This window comes from Mastigoproctus giganteus, chromosome 2, assembly GCF_048544385.1.
Source record: "Mastigoproctus giganteus isolate SK-2022 chromosome 2, ASM4854438v1, whole genome shotgun sequence".
NCBI classification, from domain to species: Eukaryota; Metazoa; Arthropoda; class Arachnida; order Uropygi; family Thelyphonidae; genus Mastigoproctus; species Mastigoproctus giganteus.
In genome coordinates, this window is record NC_143576.1 from 187,603,468 (window position 1) to 187,623,209 (window position 19,742).

At 36.5% G+C, this 19,742-nt stretch overlaps 1 protein-coding gene across 1 annotated transcript in view; it reads right to left on the reverse strand.

The window, feature by feature from the left end:
- LOC150089847 (TOG array regulator of axonemal microtubules protein 1-like) overlaps nucleotides 1–19,742 on the reverse strand; it is a 221,689-nt gene that overhangs the window by 66,741 nt on the left and 135,206 nt on the right. The window contains exons 7-8 of the mRNA XM_090390111.1: nucleotides 18,428–18,836; nucleotides 11,101–11,167 (exon numbers count right to left, since the gene is read on the reverse strand). Of these exons, the coding sequence (XP_090246237.1) occupies nucleotides 11,101–11,167; nucleotides 18,428–18,836 (476 nt within the window). The remainder of the gene's footprint in view (nucleotides 1–11,100; nucleotides 11,168–18,427; nucleotides 18,837–19,742) is intronic.

Consider the following 19,742-nt stretch of genomic DNA (forward strand, 5'->3'; position numbering starts at 1 on the left):
TTTGAGTGACTATTAAAAGGATGTTTGGCATTCCGTCTCCTGATTAACTGTAATAGTTGAGGTCAGCTGCAACATCAGAATGTGTACATGTTGAAAGGCAGACCAGACTAGTTGTACTTTTCAACATCATAGCTTATGGTACCGCTCAAGGCAGTTTCAAACTCTACGGGAACAGGTTGACCCTTTGTGTTTCCTCTATTGCGATTTAATTTCTCTATTAAATTTCTGTGGTAAATATTCTGTCCCATTCAGAGATTCTTTTCCTACTTGGCTCATTAAACTGCAAACAATGCCGCTTGTGATCCAACAGTATCACATGAAGCAATTAAAACTCTGGACATTTCATATAACAAACCAGCGTAACAATGTATCGTGAAAATGATTCTGAAAAATCAGAGGAGATCACACTTAACAATCTCAGTTATCCAAACTGGACTTTAAAAAGCTGAAATTAAAGAAATTCTCTGAACTTCAGATCCACAATATGATGAAATTTAATCAAGTGATACATAAATAAATGTAGAAAATTGTGCAAAAATGATTGATTGCTTCAAATAAAAAAGTAGCCATGAGATTTTATAATCCTGATTTTAATTTTGACAATAATTTCACTCCAACACTGAATAATAAAATAATGCCAAAATAAGAACAAATTAATATTCAAAAGCATTTATGAACAGTTTTAATTTTTGCAAATTTTCAAAATTCCACTTAGCACACTTCTCAGAATACAAATTAAACATTTTGTAATCAAATAATGATTTATAAAATTAAACACTATTATAATACATTAAAGGAACTGTTAAAAACTACAATGAGTAGTGCTGAAGAGGTGCCAATTATCATTTTTATACCAGCAAAATTAAAAATTTATAAATCAAACTACCAAAAAAAAATAATAATAATAAAACTGAAATGCAGAATAGATAAGAGGGGATGTAAACCTGCTCAGGCAAACACAGAAGCAGTCTCCTGCTTAGAGAATAGCACAACTTGCAGGAATTAAGCAAGGCTTCCCCCCACCCCAGACCACCAAACCAATGGGTGAGTACAGACCCACTTAAGAAGAAAAAAAAGACAGAAATCTAGAGAAACCACAGTGACAATTTCTTTAGTGTTTTCCTGGGTGAGTGTAGGCTTCTGCTTATCTATTCTGCATTTTAATTTTATTTTTTATTTGTAGTTTGATTTTTAATTTTTAAATTTTTGCTGGCATGAAGTTGGCAGCTGATACTCCTTCAGCACTAATTGTTGCAATTTACAACAATTCCTTAAACATAGTATAATTTGTAACATAGAGCCAAGCCACTGTGGATTCAATTTTTGGAATACCCCTGGTTAACGTAGTGCGGCCTTGGCTACGCCCCCTCCCTTTGATGTGCACTACTTAGACTCTCACCAATTACAGCCAGCAGAGCAAAAGCAGCAAGGTCTGGATATTTTCTAGAGCATTACCAATAGACACATGTATGATGGACATGATATAGGAGCAGCCTACAAAAATGTTTTAAAGTATACCCTCTAAATGGAAAGAATGTTGGATCTCACCATGCTATTTACTATAAACACAAAAGACATGACTCATACTGCATGATGGAAGAGATGGGAGAGGGAAGCTGTAATTTCTGTGGCCAAATACAGTATGCCACTTGAAGCCAATTCCAGGTGACTTAATACTATGAAGTTTCGAGAATTTTAAATATTCCATCAACAGATTGAGTGAATGGAGTTTCACCTGCCAGAACAGTTTCTTAAGTGATGTCATCAGCTCTCCATGTTAGTAACCATGTGACAAAAATCATGGCTATTTTAGCTGTCCAATATGAGTTAAAACTCAAACAAGTTGTACCTGATCATGTGTCAATATTTATTTCTGCTGACATCAGATCAAGCATTTTTGCATTATTAGACCTTTTACTAAAATTGTTTCTCCCCGATATCTGATTACAGCTATACCATTTTCATTTTCATTTTATTTTCATACCATTTTCATTTTATTATTATTTTCATTTTTATTTGCAATTTTTGTTGTACTAATTTTACTTTACAGTTCCCCACTTTAAACTGCCTTTGAAATTCAGCCCATAATTTACTTAATTCATCATAACCTCTAGGATATTAATATTCTTTCACCTTTCACTAATCGACTACTCTTCTTTTTCTACTTTCCTCACCCTTATAGTTACTGGCACCTTGTGTAACTTTCACATCCATTTATACTTACTTAATTTAATTTAATATTAATACAAATTACATATACTTTTGCATCCTTTAATGCTGCTTTGCACTTTTGGGTGCATCTGTCATATGTATTTTATTAATCTTGCTTTCACCCGAAACCATTTCATCTACTGTTTACTTCTTTTCTATGTGATTCTTTAAACTTTTCTTTTAAAGAATTACTAAATTAAATTAAAAACCCATATATTAAATTATTAAATTACAAAACCATATATATATATTGGGATATAAGTTTAAGGTTATGTTTTTGTATTGAAACTGAAATTTTATTTCAAACTGAATCGAAATCATGACTCAAACCAGAGCAGCAAAGCAAAAGGTTCAAGCTAATGGGAGTGCTGTGGCTTAGGAGAGAACTGAGGGAGGCGGTCGTCCTCTGAATCACAGCCTTTTGAAATGTACTGCTTGTTTGATGTTTGTGGAGCAATCAAGAACAGAACATGATATTGCCAAGGGGAATGTCTTTGTGTGTGCAAGATGTAAGAAGTTAAATCTGTTAAATCATAGAGGTAAAATGAAGTGCACTCTGCATCCAAAACTGGCAGGAAGCAAAACTGGCAGTGAACATAAAGTTAAAAGAAAAAAGGCAAAGTTCAATCTAAAATTTTCAGGAAAGAGTCTACTGCTATTTATCTATGAGTTGTCAAAAATCACAAATCTGAATAAGGTGATATTTGGTATAGAGTCCAGTGTGTGTGTGTGTGTGTGTGTGTGTGTGTGTGTGTGTGTGTTCTAGATATGATAGAATATGGTAGTGTAAAAATATATCGGATTAGCAATGAGGTAGCAGGTTGAGTGAGATAAGGTGCAGTCTGCGAAAGAACTGTGTGTCGAAACCGCCCAAGTAACATGCAAAGGCCAACGCCGGCACTGTGGCAAAACCTAGAAGTACAATATGTAATATAAAGTGAGAGTAAAACAGAATGAGATAAAACGTAAAGCAAAAAGAGATAAAAGTAGTAATGGTAGTAACATAAATTGAAATATAAAGCAAACTTATAAAATAATAAGGCAAAATTATAAAATATGTATTTCAAATCCAAATTAATTAACAATGGATTCCCATACTACTTTATAACACATAACCTACATAAAGCTATATTGATAGCTATCAACAAAAAACATAACAATAACCTCAACCCATATATTATTGCAGACAAAGTTCTAGCAACAAGATAGACTTATACCGAGTGTTCGATATCATTGACTTGTTCACCTTCAATTTTACATATGTACATAGTAGGCACTACCCATGGGGCAAGCCACATATAGCTTACACTCATTGAAAAAGTAGTACCTATATTTGCTCCATGGGTAGGAATAAATTTCTTTATTTCTTTATATCGCTTTATATTCCTATTTGCTATTTGCCATATGCTCTATTCTCCAGAGAGAACCATCTACCGTTCTGCACTTACACCACCGCCTATTACATGTAAATTATATATATAATCTGCTAGTTCTTCCACCTAGATTCCAGAGGGCGATATGGTTTTTTGGCTTGGTTTCTGATTTTATTTCACTAACTCGCAAACACAGAGGGCACCCACATCTACCAGCATCGGATAAATAATACACATGCTCCACTTCTCGGTCTTTCTATCTTCACATTCACCGGTGGTAAGCATACTTGCTTATATATATTTTTCACCAGGAATTTGTTCTATATATATATATATATATATATATCAACCATTTGGTCCATCATATCTATATTATGCTAAGTCCTTATTATATCTTCAGCTTCCTATTTTCTGTTACAGTATATCTCCTACATCTTATACAATGTGATAGTTATAACCATAAACCAGAATCACTTTCTTTAAGCGACGGGAAGTTACGCTCCCGGTTTCTTCCCACGTACAATTGTATTCTTCCTTTTTCTATACTTTTAGCCATATACTATATAACCCTATGTTTTTCATACCTCATGAACTATTAGAACAATTCGAGGGGGATTGAGGTACTATTGCTATGCTTTATCCTATTTCCGTTCTCCTTCCTTTAGCCCATGCTGCCTATTCAACATAGATAATATAATATATAACAACAGTGGATGGAACTCTTGCTCTATTGTATTCTTTATGTTACTAAGCAATCTGTTGGGCTAATAGTCATCTCGGTTTGTTTTGTTTGTTTGTTATTTGGTTTTTAGGAGCATTAGCAACTAAGGCCATATTGCTCCGGGATATGCGGTGGTCATTCCCTGACCTTTCCGCATCCTCCGTATTTGGTGGTGACGGGCTCGAACGCCGGTCTAATCAAGAAGCGTGTGCTACGCACTTCTGCTCTTTCCCACCTGGCTACGGAGGCGCCTAGTCATCTCGGCCGTAAACTACTAAATCTACTAATCTAAATCTACTTATTATCAGCGTTTGGCCCTTATATCATATTACTTCCAAATTACCTTACATACTAAAATGGCTTATTATCAGCTTTTGGCCCTTATATTATAATACTGCTAAATTACCTGACCTAACCTACTTTGGTACTATATTATTACTATTATACTATCCTACATTCGAACCTAGTTATGCGGGCAGTTGACAACAGAAACAGATAGCGACGTTAATTATGGGCCGATATATTGAGAGGGTTAGCCCTCGATAAAGTCCCTTTCAATATATCTACTAACCCATAATTAACATATTTTATAATTGTGCCTTATTATTTTATAATTTTGCTTTATATTTCAATTTATGTTACTACCATTACTACTTTTATCTCTTTTTGCTTTACGTTTTATCTCATTCTGTTTTACTCTCACTTTATATTACATATTGTACTTCTAGGTTTTGCCACAGTGCTGGCGTTGGCCTTTGCACGTTACTTGGGCGGTTTCGACACACAGTTCTTTTGCAGACTGCACCTTATCTCACTCAGCCTGCTACCTCATTGCTAATCTGATATATTTTTACACTACCATATTCTATCAAATCTAGAACATATCAATACAGACCGATGTAATGCACAATCTCTCACATAGATGGCATTAATCGGTGCTGATTTCATTAACAACCTTAAGTTATCTATAAGTTAAAATTTACAAATAATTCTTCGCCTAATACGGATATATATATATATATATATATCCGTATTAGGCGAAGAATTATTTGTATATATATATATATATATATATATATACACACACACACACACACACAACATATAGATTACTTAAATAAAAAAATAAAAAAAATTTTTTAAATTTCTACTCTGGGACAAGCACATGGTCAGGAGTTCACAAGATAGAGAGAGCGAAGTCTGCTGATGAGGCTAGTGGGAGCCAGATGTGTTCGAAGCCGCTAAGTGATTTTCTTATTTATTGATTTGAAATTATTGTTTTTCTAAAACTTTTGATTTAAATTTAATAGTATAGCATTATTTTGTGATTTTCTAATTAATCTTGTGTATTTATTCTTTACTCGGCCTTGTAATTGCATAAAAGTATCGGTAAGGGTATCAAATCCACACGTTACAAGTTGCAGCTCCGCTGAACGAGAAGTTTTTTAGCCATATTTAGCCGCTTTATTGACCAATTGTTAATTGGTCATCAAATTAATTTCTATAAGTAGCTTATAGACCTAGTCAGGATCGTTAGTTTATTCTGAATTGAAACAGTGAGATTTGCAAGTTAATTAATACTTAAGCGTCAGAAGATTTACTGTTCTTAACTTGCTGCCATTGTCGTACGATACAACATTATATCCCGAATTAGATAGCATTAATATAATATATTATATAATATAATATTGTCAATTAATCAGTAAAATATATTAATTTTGTTAAACTTCATTGTCAATTAAATTGTACTTTTAACTAAATACGTATAATGACTTAGATTACAAATGTAACATAATTAATTAATACATAACCTAATATGGAAGTTATATAAACGGAACTCGTAGATAATACTTGATACTGAAAAATATATATAGCGTTATAACTGTGTTGGGATACAAGTTGAGGGTTATAATTTTGTACTGAAATTAAATCAAAAGAACTCAGACCAGAGCAGCAAAGCAAAAGGCTCAAACTAATGGGAGTACTGTGGCTCACAGGAGAATTGAGCGGGGCAGTTGCCCTCTATCACAGCCTTTTAAAATGCACTGCTTGCATGATGTTTGTGGAGCAATCGGGTACGGGACATGATATTGCCATGGGCGATGTCTCCGTGTGTGTGCGCGATGCAAGGAGTGTAACGAAATCAGGCGACAACTCAGCGTTGTTATGGGCCTATATGAGAGCTTGAAGGACAGGGTGGATGCCCTCGAAGGATTACAAGTGAGGGGCCCATCAAGCTCTCAGCTGCCCACACCAATGCCAGAGCTTTCACTTGGTCATCGTGCAACACAGCGGCAACCCCCAAGGCAGAATGCGCTGGTCCCAAAGGAACTAGTAGTTGTTGGTGACTCTATTGTCAGGGAAACGAGAAACATGCTTTGTAAAAAGGATAGGTGGAACAGGACCAGGGTATGTCTGCCAGGGGCAAAGGTTGATGACGTTGTAGAGCGGATATCATCCTTTAAGGGCACAAAAGGTGATACAGTTGTACACGTTGGCACTAATGATATTAAGAGTAGGAGACCGACAGAATTACTTAACAAGTACAAGTCACAGTTGAAAAAAAGCCATGAATTAGGGTTGAATTTGAAAGTGTCTGCAATTCTGCCTAGACACGATAAGAGGGAGTATATGATGAGAGCCTTGTCGATCAATTCGGCCCTGGAATGTTTGTGCAAGGCTCACGGGGTAGATTTTTTTCAGCCTGGTCTGTACTTGTTAACAGGAGAGACTGCTTCTACAGGGATGGGATACACTTAAATTGAAAGGGTGCAAGAATATTCGCTGATGCTGTCGAGGCAGTGTTAGGTGGGTCGGAAAACTGCTAGTTTGGGGGGGATACAAGGACTAATAGATTAACAGTAGCCACTGGCAGAGGTGAAAGTGATTCTTGCACTGCTTCTATTGAAATGAGCAGCAGCCGGGAAAACAGGATACAGGATATTTCAGAGACTGCTGGGAGTCATCGCGGAACAAGTAAACACATGGGATGTGTTAGAGCAGCTAAGAATAAGAACAGGTGCATGTACACCATACACCAATGCTAGGAGTTTGGTAAATAAATTTGATGAATTTGAGATATTGCTCAAAGCATCAAAGGCGGATATTGTTGGGATATCAGAGACGTGGTGTCACACAGATATAAGGAATGCAGAACTGGAATTTGGGTAGTACAACGTCTACAGAAAGGATAGACAGGATAGGAAGGGAGGAGGGGTTATGCTATTAGTTAAGAAACACATAAAATCCAAGGAAGTGAAGCCAGTCGACATCGCTGGACAGTGCAGTGTCGAGTCAGTTTGGTGTGACATAAACATGGTAGATCAAAATTGAGAGTAGGAGTGTGCAATAGGCCTAATGACTCTGATGAGTATAATAAGAAACTGTACAGGGAAATAGAGTGGGCCAGAAAATCAGAGAGTCTTATAATGGGGGATTTTAATTTCCCAGATACTGACTGGAATTTGTGGGTTAGTCACTCACACATTAGCAAGGCTTTTGTGGATTTATTGGATGATTGTTTCCTACATCAGCATGTTCGGGAGGCAACTAGAGGGAATAAATACTCTTGATTTGATTATCAGTAGCGATTCTTCATGCATTAAGAATCTGGAGATAAAGGAACACACTAGGTGGCAGTGATCACAGTGTGCTGAAGTGTGATTTACTCAAAGAGATAACTACCATCAGTGGTAAAGGGAAGGGTTATTGCTTTCGTAAAGGCGACTACGATGGTCTGAGACAGTATTTAAATTCTATACAGTGGGACCAACTGATGATGTTACCAACAACAAATTCAAAATGGGAAGCATTCAAAGAACTTATCTTGGAAGCTACTAGGCTTTACATACCAACTAAGAAATATTGTTCAAGGTTTAGGCCTAAATGGATGTCAGATGAACTAATGAGACATATGGCAGAGAAGAAAAATGCATGGGATACATATAAATTAACAAGTGACACAGAAGCCTATGATAGATATAAGTTGATCTGTAACCAAGTTACAAAGGAGGTTAGGCAGGCGAAGGCAGATTACGAGAAATTTTTGGCAAGGGATGCAAAGAAAAACAGCAAAGAGTTCTTTATTTATGTAAACTCTAGAAGGAAGGGAATGAATCAGATTAGTCCACTTGATATCGATGGTTCAACTGTTGATGATCCTGCTCAGATAGCTAACAAACTAAATGAATATTTTGCATCGACATTCACACATGAGGAGTTATTCAGCGAGGGGAATGCAGAGGTGTATTCAACTTTGGCAGTAAGCAAGCTAGATAATCTTGTAATAACTGAGAGTAACGTGGAGGAGAAATTGTTGAAGAGAAACAAAAGAAAGGCACCTGGGGTAGTAGTAGTAGTAGCAGTGGCATGCATGTGATGGAAGAAAGCAAGTGTATAAGCTTATGCAGCATCAGCCAAAAAAAAAAAAAAAAAAAAAAAAAAAATCGCACCATTCCCTCCCAATGCCTGTCAAGTTCTCCTCAAATTTATTCAACCTATCAACTTCCACAACGACAGATGGAAGTTTGTTCCAGCAATTAACCACCCGCTGGCTAAAAGCAAATTTCCGCACATCTATTCTACATCTGTATCCAGTTATATTAAAGGAGGCAGCAAAGGAAGTAAGCAAACCCTTAGCCATAATTATGAGAGCTTCCTTGGAGTCAGGAGAGGTACCCATAGACTGGAGATGTGCAAATGTGACTCCAATTCACAAAGGAGGATCAAAAGCTGACACAAGTAATTATAGACCTGTGAGTTTAATTTCTATTCCAGGAAAATTAATGGAGGCACTGGTTAAAGAAGGACTGCAGGATCATCTAGACAAGACCTCAGTTATAGCTCGGACACAGCATGGTTTTGTTAAGGGGAAGTCTTGCCTGACCAATTTGATTGGATACTATGATGCAGTCACAAAAGAACTGGATGCAGGGAATAACTTTGATATTATATACTTGGATCTTAGAAAGGCTTTTGATACTGTTGCACATGGAAGACTGCTGCACAAATGGGGGCAGTGTGGCATTGGAGGCAAATGCTATGGATAAAGGGGTGGTTGAGGGGGAGAAGACAGAGAGTGGTAATCAATGGACACTGCTCATCGTGGACTAATGTTATTAGTGGAGTTCCTCAGGGTTCAGTGTTGGGTCCATTATTGTTTTCTTTTTTTATAAATAATATTGATGATGGTATATCAAACTTAATGTCCAAGTTTGCAGGCGATACAAAGGTTGGCAGGGTTGTTAAGGACACTAATGACACTATGCTGCTGCAACAGGTTCTGGAAATGTTGAGGAGATGGGCTGAGTACTACATATGGGAAACAGCAGCCCCAGAGCAAAGTATCAACTCTGTGGTTCTACACTGACAGTGGTAGAGAATGGAAAGGACCTGGGGGTAATTGAGCAGGCAGATATGAAGTTCTCTGAGCAGTGCAGACGGGCTGCAAGAGTAGCTCATGGCATCTTGTCAGTGATATACAGGAATTTTTCTAGCAGGGATAAGGAGGTGATTATTCCCCTGTATAAGGCAATGGTCAGGCCACACCTTGAGTACTCTATACAGGTCTGGAGGCCTCATTTCAAGAAGGATGTAGAGCTGCTGCAATGAGTACAGAGAAGGGCAACAAGATTAGTGAATGGAACAAAGGGTTGCTCTTACGAAGAAAGGCTTAAGTTTTGCAAATTACAGTGTCTGGAGACGAGGTACCGGCGAGGTGATCTGATAGAGGTGTATACAGCCTTGAATGGTTTTAGCATGAACAATGCTGATGGGATTCTTCCTCTTGCTCAGAATAATCACCTGAGAGGGCATAAATTCAAATTGAGGAAAGACAGATGTAGGATAGATGTGCGGAAATTTGCCTTTAGCCAGCAGGTAGTTGGTTGGTGGAACAGAGTTCCATCCCTTGTTGTGGAGGTTGATAGCCTAAAGAAATTTAAGGCTCAGCTGGACAGGTATTTCAAACCAACAGAGGGGTGAAGTGAGATTTTGATTTTTTTTTTTTTTTTTGGCTGATACTGCATAAGCTTGCTTTCTTGCATCATATGCCTCTACTAATGCTAATGAATACAAGAAACAGCACTATATTTAGTAGTCATCGTATTCAATGTACTTATGTACCTTTCAACTACTCAGCCATGGCAGCCTCTACTTTCATTATGAATAAGACATTTGAGTTTTACAGTGTTAGGAATTGTATTGACAAGTAAAAAAGATTAAAACTTACTTGAAAGTGGGCATTAATCTTTTTTAAATATTTTTAAGTATTTAAAAATAATGAAAACTGACTCCATGTGAATTCCATGGTTTGCTATGTTAGAGATGTGGTACTTGTCAATAAAGATTTTATTAGATCACATCTATTCAATGTTGCCAAATATAAAAATATAGATTTTTACATCAAATTAAAAGTATTTATAATGCTTTTAAGGTGATGTATGACTGTCCATATAAAATGCAACTGATGTTATAGAATTATAGAATTCTATAACATCATTTACATCAGTTGCATCTTATACTGACAGTCAAATAACACCTTAATAGTATTAGACACACTTTTAATTTGGTGTAAAACTCAAATTTCTATACTTGACAACATTGAATAGAGGTCATCTAATAAAATCTTTATTAACAAGTACCACTTCTCTAGCATAGTAAACCATGTTCATGTCATAGTACTTTTCAATATCAACAGCATTTAACTGCCTATTGTTCAATAGCAAAAAAAAAAATATTTATGAAAATGAAAGTCATAAAAAAATAAAATATTATAAAAATAAAATATAAACTCACTTTGTAAATTTTCTTAGAGTACCTGGTGTCTTCAATGAGGAAGAACGAGAAAGTGGTTTTAGTTCACCTAACAAAACAATAGTAATATTATGTGTATCTATATGTGCGGGTATATATATTCAATTATAACAATGTGTAATATAAATAAATAAATAAAAAACATTTACCATTTTGCAAACTCATTTTAAATTATCTTGATTCCTAACCAGTTTCACGAACTTATTCAGCCACCTATACAACTATGTTATAACCTATGGATAACTAACAACCAATTTACAAATTAGATCACCATCAACACATACAGAAAAAAGGCCTATTAACTTGACCAGGAATAAGTATGTCAAGCTTTAATTTCTAGTAATAGAGATACTGACAAGTAATCAGAGTGACATCACAACTCCATCCATGAAACACGACACAGAACATCAAAGGTTCAATATAAACGGATTAAATACAGTTCTCAGTCAATATAATTTTAAAATGAAAAAAAGTGGGTACTCTGTAAAACAAGACTTTGGATGGATTTATGACATAAAACTCAAAGTGTACAACAGTGCTAGGAGACGTAGTTATCAACAGTGCTGAGAGATGTAGTTATCACTAGTAGTTATCACAGAAAACCAACTTGTGTAGAGGAAAAGGCAAAAACATGAAACTATGCAAATCATAAATTTAAGTAACCTGAAATTAAAATTAAATTTTAAAAAATAATATAAAGTTACTAAAACTAAATAAATAAATCTGACATCCTTAGAACTGAATATGCAAATTAATAATAATGATAATAGTCAAAAGAGTAAACAAATAAACAGTAATAACACTGGTCTGCATTTTAAGAGAAGTTCTCTGATGTTTTACTACTAATAAGAAATAAGAACAAGATTTTTAATGGAAATTTCAGAAGTTACTTGAAATTTGCTCTATCATGTCACAGTTTTTAAAAAATAAAAAAAATGCTTGTATGCTTGTTTAATCTACATTTTTACAGATTTTACAAAAAGGCTATTTTTATATAAAAATACCAATAAAAATATGTAAAAAAGAAATATCGAAGGCTACATATGGCCACATATGTAGCCTTCAATATTTCTATTTGTAGAATGGCCACAAATGGATTTCACATAGGGTTAAATATATGCCTTTTTGCCTTACTCAGGCAACTAGCTTAGGCGCCTCCGTAGCCAGGTGGGCAGGAGCAGCAGTGCGTAGCACACACTTCTTGATTAGACCGGGGTTCGAGCCTGTGACCACCAAATATGGAAGATGCAGAAAGGTCAGGGAATGACCACCGCATTTTCAGGGAATGACCACCGCACATTGGTGTACATGCAAGTATACATGCACCTGTTCTTATTCTTAGCTGCCCTAACACAACCCTGTTCCCTGTTAGAGATGTAACACAACCCTAACACAACCCCCATGTGTTTACTTGTTCCACGATGACTCCCAGCAGTCTCTGAAATATCCTGTATCTTGTTTTCCAGGCTGCTGCTCATTTCAATAAAAGCAGTGCAAGAATCACTTTCACCTCTGCCAGTGGCTACTGCTAATCTATTAGTCCTTGTATCCCCCCCCCCAAACTAGCAGTTTTCTGACCCACCTAACACTGCCTCGACAGCATCAGCAAATATTCTTGCACCTTTTCTATTTAAGTGTATCCCATCCCTGTAGAAGCAGTCTCTCCTGTTAACAAGTACAGACCAGGCTGAAAAAAATTCTACCCCTTGAGCCTTGCACAAACTTTCCAGGGCTGAATTGATCGACAAGGCTCTCATCATATACTCCCTCCTATCGTGTCTGGGCAGAATTGCAGACACTTTCAAATTCAACCTTACTTCACAGCTTTTTTTCAACAGTGACCTGTACTTGTTAAGTAATTCTGCCAGTCTCCTACTCTTAATATCATTAGTGCCAACGTGTACAATTATATCACCTTTTGTGCCCTTAGATTAAGTTGCCTGTGAGTGTGACTGAGGTTGAAAGTTGTCAAAATGAAAACAAGGAAGAACTGGATAGCCACTTTTTGACAATGAGAATAATATGGAAGGATGTCTTTTTTGGCAGGTGTAGAAAATATTTGCATCATTATGCCATTTTAAAACTAAATAATACTAAAAATAACTTTAATTAAAGTTGCATAACTATGTTGTGTGTGTGTGTGTATATATATATATATATATCTCGCATGCAAAAAAAACTTCAGGATTCAGTACACATAAATTTTGTGTACTGAATACTTGAATCCATTTATAAAAATTTTCAATTAATATTTACAAAATTTATTTTAAATGATTATCTAATTTACATTACTCCTTGTTATAAATCAACAGGGATTACCTTTATTTTAGATATAGGAAGCTTCTTTTTCAACTCTCTTAGTCCAACTCGCTAATAATTCTTGAGGATGGCGATTAGCGAGTTAGCATTAGCATTAGTAGAGGCATTTGATGCAAGAAAGCAAGCTTATGCAGCATCAGCCAAAAAAAAAAAAAAAAAAACCCCACTTCCACTTCATCCCTCTGTTTGTTCAAAATACATGTCCAGCAGAGCCTTACACTTATTTAGGCTATCAACTTCCACAACAAGGGATGGAAGTCTGTTCCACCAACCAACCACCCGCTGGCTAAAGGCAAATTTCCGCACGTCTATCCTACATCTGTCTTTCCTCAATTTGAATTTATGCCCTCTCAGGTGATTATTCTGATCTAGAGGAAGAATCCCATCAGCATTGTTCATGCTAAAACCATTCAAGGCTGTATACACCTCTATCAGATCACCTAGCCGGTGCCTCGTCTCCAGACACTGTAATTTGTAAAACTTAAGCCTTTCTTCGTAAGAGCACCCCTTTGTTCCATTCACTAATCTTGTTGCCCTTCTATGTACTCGTTCCAGCAGCTCTACATCCTTCTTGAAATGAGGCCTATAGACCTGTATACAGTACTCTAGGTGTGGCCTGACCATTGCCTTATACAAGGGAATAATCACCTCCTTATCCCTGCTAGAAAAATTCCTGTATATCATTGACAATACTCCATGAGCTACTCTTTCAGCCCGTCTGCACTGCTCAGACAACTTCATATCTGCCTGCACAACCACCCCCAAGTCCCTTTCATTCTCTACCACTGTCAGTGTAGTACCACAGAGTTGATACGTTGCTCTGGGGTTGCTGTTTCCCATGTGTAGTACTTTACATTTGTCAATGTTAAACTTCATTTGCCACCTCTCAGCCCATCTGCTCAACCTTTCCAGATCCTGTTGCAGCAGCATAGTGTCAGTAGTGTCCTTGACAACCCTGCCAACATTTATATCATCTGCAAACTTGGACATTAAGCTTGATATACCATCATCAATATCATTTATAAGTACAGAAAACAATAATGGACCCAACACTGAGCCCTGAGGGACTCCACTAAAAACATTAGTCCACGATGAGCAGTGTCCATTGATTACCACTCTCTGTCTTCTCCCCCTCAACCACCCCTTTATCCATAGCAGCAATTTGCCTCCAATGTCACACTGCTCCAATTTGTGTAGCAGTCTTCCATGTGCAACAGTATCAAAAGCCTTTCTAAGATCCAAGTATATAATATCAAAGCTATTCCCTGCATCCAGTTCTTTTGTGACTGCATCATAGTATCCCATCAAATTGGTCAGGCAAGACTTCCCCTTAACAAAACCATGCTGTGTCCGAGCTATAACTGAAGTCTTGTCTAAATGATCCTGCAGTGCTTCTTTAACTAGTGCCTCCATTAATTTTCCTGGAACAGAAGTTAAGCTCACAGGTCTATAATTACTTGTGTCAGCCTTTGATCCTCCTTTGTGAATTGGGGTCACATTTGCACATTTCCAGTCTATGGGTACCTCCCCTGAGTCCAAGGAAGCTCTCATAATTATGGCTAAGGGTTTGCTTACTTCCTTTGCTGCCTCCTTTAATATAACTGGATAGATCCCATCCACCCCGGGTGCCTTTCTTGTGTTTATTTTCAACAGTTTCTCCTCCACTTTACTCCCAGTTATTTCAAGATTCTGTAGCTTACTGTTAGAGTTGAATACACCTCTGGCATTCCCCTCGCTGAATAACTCCTCATGTGTGAATGTCGATGCAAAATATTCATTTAGTTTGTTAGCTACCTGAGCAGGATCATCAACAGTTGACCCATCAATATCAAGTGGACCAATTTGATTCATCCCCTTCCTTCTAGAGTTTACATAAGTAAAGAACTCTTTGCTGTTTTTCTTTGCATCCCTCGCCAAGGATTTCTCGTAATCTGCCTTCGCCTGCCTAACCTCCTTTGTAACTTGGTTGCATATCAACTTGTATCTATCATAGGCTTCTGTGTCATGTGTTAATTTGTAAGTATCCCATGCATTTTTCTTCTCTGCCATATGCCTCATTAGTTCATCTGACATCCATTTTGGCTTAAACCTTGAACAATATTTCTTAGTTGGTATGTAAAGCCTAGTAGCTTCCAAGATAAGTTCTTTGAATGCTTCCCATTTTGAATTTGCTGTTTCTCCTCCACTTTACTCCCAGTTATTTCAAGATTCTGTAGCTTACTGTTAGAGTTGAATACACCTCTGGCATTCCCCTCGCTGAATAACTCCTCATGTGTGAATGTCGATGCAAAATATTCATTTAGTTTGTTAGCTACCTGAGCAGGATCATCAACAGTTGACCCATCAATATCAAGTGGACCAATTTGATTCATCCCCTTCCTTCTAGAGTTTACATAAGTAAAGAACTCTTTGCTGTTTTTCTTTGCATCCCTCGCCAAGGATTTCTCGTAATCTGCCTTCGCCTGCCTAACCTCCTTTGTAACTTGGTTGCATATCAACTTGTATCTATCATAGGCTTCTGTGTCATGTGTTAATTTGTAAGTATCCCATGCATTTTTCTTCTCTGCCATATGCCTCATTAGTTCATCTGACATCCATTTTGGCTTAAACCTTGAACAATATTTCTTAGTTGGTATGTAAAGCCTAGTAGCTTCCAAGATAAGTTCTTTGAATGCTTCCCATTTTGAATTTGCTGTTGGTAACATCATCAGTTGGTCCCACTGTATAGAATTTAAATACTGTCTCAGTCCATCGTAGTCGTCTTTACGGAAGCAATAACCCTTCCCTTTACCCCTAATGGTAGTTACCTCTTTGAGTAAATCCCACTTCAGCACACTGTGATCACTGCCACCTAGTGGTTCAGTTTCTTTATCTGCAGTTTCTTAATGCATGAAGAATCACTGCTGATAATCAAATCAAGAGTATTACTCCTTCTAGTTGCCTCCCGAACATGCTGATGTAGAAAACAATCATCCAATAAATCCACAAAAGCCCTGCTAGTGTGTGAGTGACCAGCCCCCAAATTCCAGTCAATATCTGGGAAATTAAAATCTCCCATTATAAGACTCTCTGATTTACTGGCCCACTCTATTTCCCTGTACAGTTTCTTATTATACTCATCAGAGTCATTAGGCCTATAGCACACTCCTACTCTCAATTTTGATCTTCCAATGCTTATGTCACACCAAACTGACTCAACACTGCACTCTCCAGCGATGTCGACTGGCTTCACTTCCTTGGTTTTTATGTGTTTCTTAACTAATAGCATAACCCCTCCCCCTCTTCCTATCCTGTCTGTAGACGTTGTACTCCCCAAATTCCAGTTCTGCATCCCTTATATCTGTGTGACACCACGTCTCTGATATCCCAACAATATCTGCCTTTGATGTTTTGAGCAATACCTCAAATTCAATAAATTTATTTACTAAGCTCCTAGCATTGGTGTACACGCAAGTATACCTGCACCTGTTTCTATTCTTAGCTACCCTAACACAACCCATGTGTTTACTTGTACCGCAATGGCTCCCAGCAGTCTCTGAAATATCATGCATCTTGTTTTTCAGGCTTCTGCTCATTCTAATAGAAGCAGTGCAAGAATCTCTTTCACCTCTGCCAGTGGCTACTGTCAATCTTTTGGTCTTTGTCTCCCCCCAAGCTAGCAGTTTTCCGACCCACCTAACACTGCCTCGATAGCATCAGCAAATATTCTTGCACCCTTTCTATTTAAGTGTATCCCATCCCTGTAGAAGCAATCTCTCCTGTTAACAAGTACAGTCCAGGCTGAAAAAAATTCTACCCCTTGAGCCTTGCAGAATCTTTCCAGGATTGGAAAGATTGTGCCGAATTGATCAACAGGGCCGAATTGATCGACAAGGCTCTCATCATATACTCCCTCCTATCATGTCTGGGCAGAATTGCAGACACTTTCAAATTCAACCCTAATTCTCGGCTTTTGTTCAACAGTGACCTGTACTTGTTAAGTAATTCTGCCGGTCTCCTACTCTTAATATCATTAGTGCCAACGTGTACAACTATATCACCTTTTGTGCCCTTAAAAGATGATATTCGCTCTACAACGTCATCAACCTTTGCCCCTGGCAGACATACCCTGGTCCTGTTCCACCTATCCTTTTTACAAAGCATGTTCCCCGTTTCCCTGACAATAGAGTCACCAACAAGGAGTTGGACTAGGAGAGTTGGAAAAGAAGCTTCCTATATCTAAAATAAAGGTAATCCCTGTTGATTTATAATATAATAGAATATAGGAATTATCGAGCACTTAATAGTTCTCAATTATCAAATTCCTCTTTGTAAACAATTTCAAAAAAATGTTTAAATATTCAGAAGATCTCTGTCAATTTCTAATGTCAGAAAAAAGTTCTTCACAACTTTGAGACTGAAGCACAATCAAATAAACAGCATTTTCAAGTTTTACACTTATGAGTGTTTTCCATTTCAGTTGCTTACTCCTATACATTCTTTTGTATTAGCAGTTTATCACATTCTGAATTTTTACATAGAAGTATATTGCAACTAAGTTCCAATATTTATTTTTAAAGCTTTTATTTTTGTTATTTTTAATCTAGAATTATTTGTCATAGTTTCCAACATTGGTTTTTGTCATACTTATTTTAAATAAGGTGAGATTAGATGCTATTGACTGTTTACATTATTCTGTGCAGTATGTTTGAAATGCAGTTCTATGTGATAAATAGGATTTTTCAGGTAAGGTCTTTAAGTGTGGTTCTCAACCTTGATAATGAAAAATCCTGTCTTTGTAAATGGTGCTACCTAAAACCATAAAAAATTTCTTGTAATATAACAAAAGAATAATTTAAAACAATTTCCTGTAATATAACATAATTTCCTGCATAATAACACAATTATAATAATTATATAATTATAACTGAAATCTAACATTAACAAAATAGAAAGCTAAAATGACAGCTACATCTATAACTAATTCCTTAATATACAAATGTTCACATACCTGATTTGCTAAAAATAGTACCATCTTCTATAATCTTCTGACTAATTTCCAACTTTGGAGAGAAAGGCTCTGGAATACTAGTAATTGGTCTACCATCTTCTGAATTGATATCTGATGATTTTTCTTTACTGTTGTCAATGGACTGCAAATGAGCAAGGTCTGTGGATTCAAATTCATCATTACAATAATTTTTATTTCCTTCAAATGATATAACATCTTCTTGAATGTTCTGTTTTATGCGTTCTTGACGTTTTCGTTCTTCGTAAAGTTTTTTTTCTAAAATTTGTTTCCTTTCTTGCTGACTGCGTTCTCTTGCTACCCTTCTTTCCTCAGTTTCTTTAAGAATTTCCTGCTGTCGCTTTAAAAGTTTCTCTGGGGTAATTCTGGATATGGAAGTGCTAAAATTGTTCTAAAAATATATTAAGAAAAGCAGACATCAACTACAATGCTAGAAAAAGTAAATACAAAATTTATATAAATGTAGTGGCAATATACTGTAAGTGTTTAGCATCATTTTTGTGCAAGGCCAAGAAAACAGTAGCAAGCAAAGTTTGCAAAAGGCATCACTGTTAAGGAAAATTATATATTGGAAACCACATTATAAACTTTTTAAAACTGGTGTAAAATTTGAATTAACAATAGGACAGGATAAAAATTTTGGTTGAAATTTACTTTATGGTGCTTACCCATGGATCTTTGCGACAAGGAGTGAAAAGCTGGGCTAGCTCCACCCACTAGTTCACAGTGATTGGATGATCTATTTCCAATTTAAAACCAGCAGCAAAGAGGTTTTATCCTAATTTTAAACCAATGCCAAAGGAAAAGTCATGGGGTCCTCCCCTTTGATGCTGGTTTAAAATTGGGAAATGAAGTTAGGCACAGGAACACTGTCCAATCATTTCAAACCAGTGGGCAAAGCTAGGCCAGCTGTTCACTCCTCGTCACAAAGATCCATGGGGAAGCACCATAAAATAATTTAAAATTTTTTTTTTAAAGTTTAATAACCACTGCCATTACTGCAACAAACTAGATAATACTGACAACAAGGGAAAAAAACAATGAGAAATTTTCTTAGGCTTTAAAACTGAAGTCTCTTCAATTTTGCATGACAAGTGGCAAAAAAAGGTGGAGAGAAGGAGGAGAGATAACAGTAGATGGATTAACTTTCAGGATTCATCCTCAACTAGTTGGAGATGCAGCATTCCAGCATATAAAAATAAATACATGATTCAGTGATAAAGATAAGTTTACTGGTAACCTTAATAATGGGGACACCCTTGCCAAAAACAACATATTTATCCTTTTTTCGTCACAT